This window comes from Nannospalax galili, unplaced genomic scaffold (assembly GCF_000622305.1).
Source record: "Nannospalax galili isolate Female #2095 unplaced genomic scaffold, S.galili_v1.0 scaffold1557, whole genome shotgun sequence".
In the NCBI taxonomy this organism is placed as follows: Eukaryota; Metazoa; Chordata; class Mammalia; order Rodentia; family Spalacidae; genus Nannospalax; species Nannospalax galili.
Window position 1 is genome coordinate 71,357 of NW_008339328.1, and position 1,295 is coordinate 72,651.

A 1,295-nucleotide genomic window follows, 5' to 3' on the forward strand; every position below is an offset into this window, starting at 1 on the left:
TCACTGTGGGGGAAAGCTATTATACTGTTGACAAAAGTATGTTCCAACATCTCCCGACGCCAGGCTGCTGATGGTGAGAGTGAATTGTGTTCCAGATCTACTGCCACTGAACCTGGATGGGATTCCAGACTGCAGGTATGATGCACCATAGATCAGGAGTTTAGGAGTAGTCCCTGGTTTCTGCTGATACCAAGCTAACAAATTACTAATGCCCTGACTGGCAAGGCAAGCGATGGTGACTGTGTCTCCCAAGGATGCAGACACTGAGGATGGAGACTGAGTCATCTGGATGTCACATCTTGCACCTGAGATTGGAAACATAAGACAAATTTATAGTATTAATTACATTGCAAATGTCTTCTCTGAAAAGCCATACAACACTGATAGTTCCTGGACTAAAAATTTAAGTACAAATCACCTACATATCTCCTTACCTGAAAACCAGAACAGCAGCAGGCCAAGGAGCTGAGCAGGACCCCTCATGTTCATGTTGTATCTTGACAAGGAATGACAACTTCTCAGGGTGTGAACATCCTATTAAGAGGTTCTTAAAGCAGTGGACCATGACTGAGCACATGCAAATCATTTGGGTTTCGAAAAGGTTGTATACAGCTGCTGGCATGGTTGGGCTAATCTCAGAGTCTCAGCACAAGCCCAGGTTTCCCCAGATGCTCAAGAAGATTTTTAGAAAATCACATAGATTTGTCTACTGAGAACAGACACTTGTTCCTGGGCCAAGACAATGTCCGTGTAGCTTTCTTTGGGCAATATGCTACTTTTACCTCTTGTTCCTGGACATTCATTCCTGCTAATTTCCATCAAGGAGAATGGCTGTCCTGAAACAATCCCAGAAATATGAACAACTGTTAGTCACACCTATCACTAGTGACTATGGATATTATGATCATTGTATAAGCTGCTTAGCTTTTAGCCTGAAAAATGAGCAATACTCAGTTAACCCTATCGTCATGTTGACCATATCACAGAAAGAGTGCAACTAACGTGTTTGTCCAGTTCAGAGCTCCACACTCACAACTGAAAATCGCTATAAAATGATCAGCAAGAGAAACAAGTTACTAGGCTCTTAATTAACTTGGATTTCATTGAAATCTCCAGGTCTCCTCCTCCTTCCTTGGGAGGGCTCTGGGATTTTTTCTATGCAAAGCAAATGCATTGATTCCACTCTTCTATAGGGTATATTTAACAAATTCCCCTGGACTAGAAAAATAAAGTGAGTGTATTGTTTTCTTTTAAAAAATATATTAAAAGTCTTTGATCTTTTATGTCACTCTGGA

At 41.2% G+C, this 1,295-nt stretch overlaps 1 gene segment (V, D, J or C); it reads right to left on the reverse strand.

Moving 5' to 3' along the window:
* Positions 1-489, reverse strand: LOC103734783. The segment is given in 2 exon segments: positions 1-305; positions 435-489. Coding segments are annotated over 2 exon segments (360 nt in total).
* Between the last annotated feature and the right edge of the window lie 806 nt (positions 490-1,295).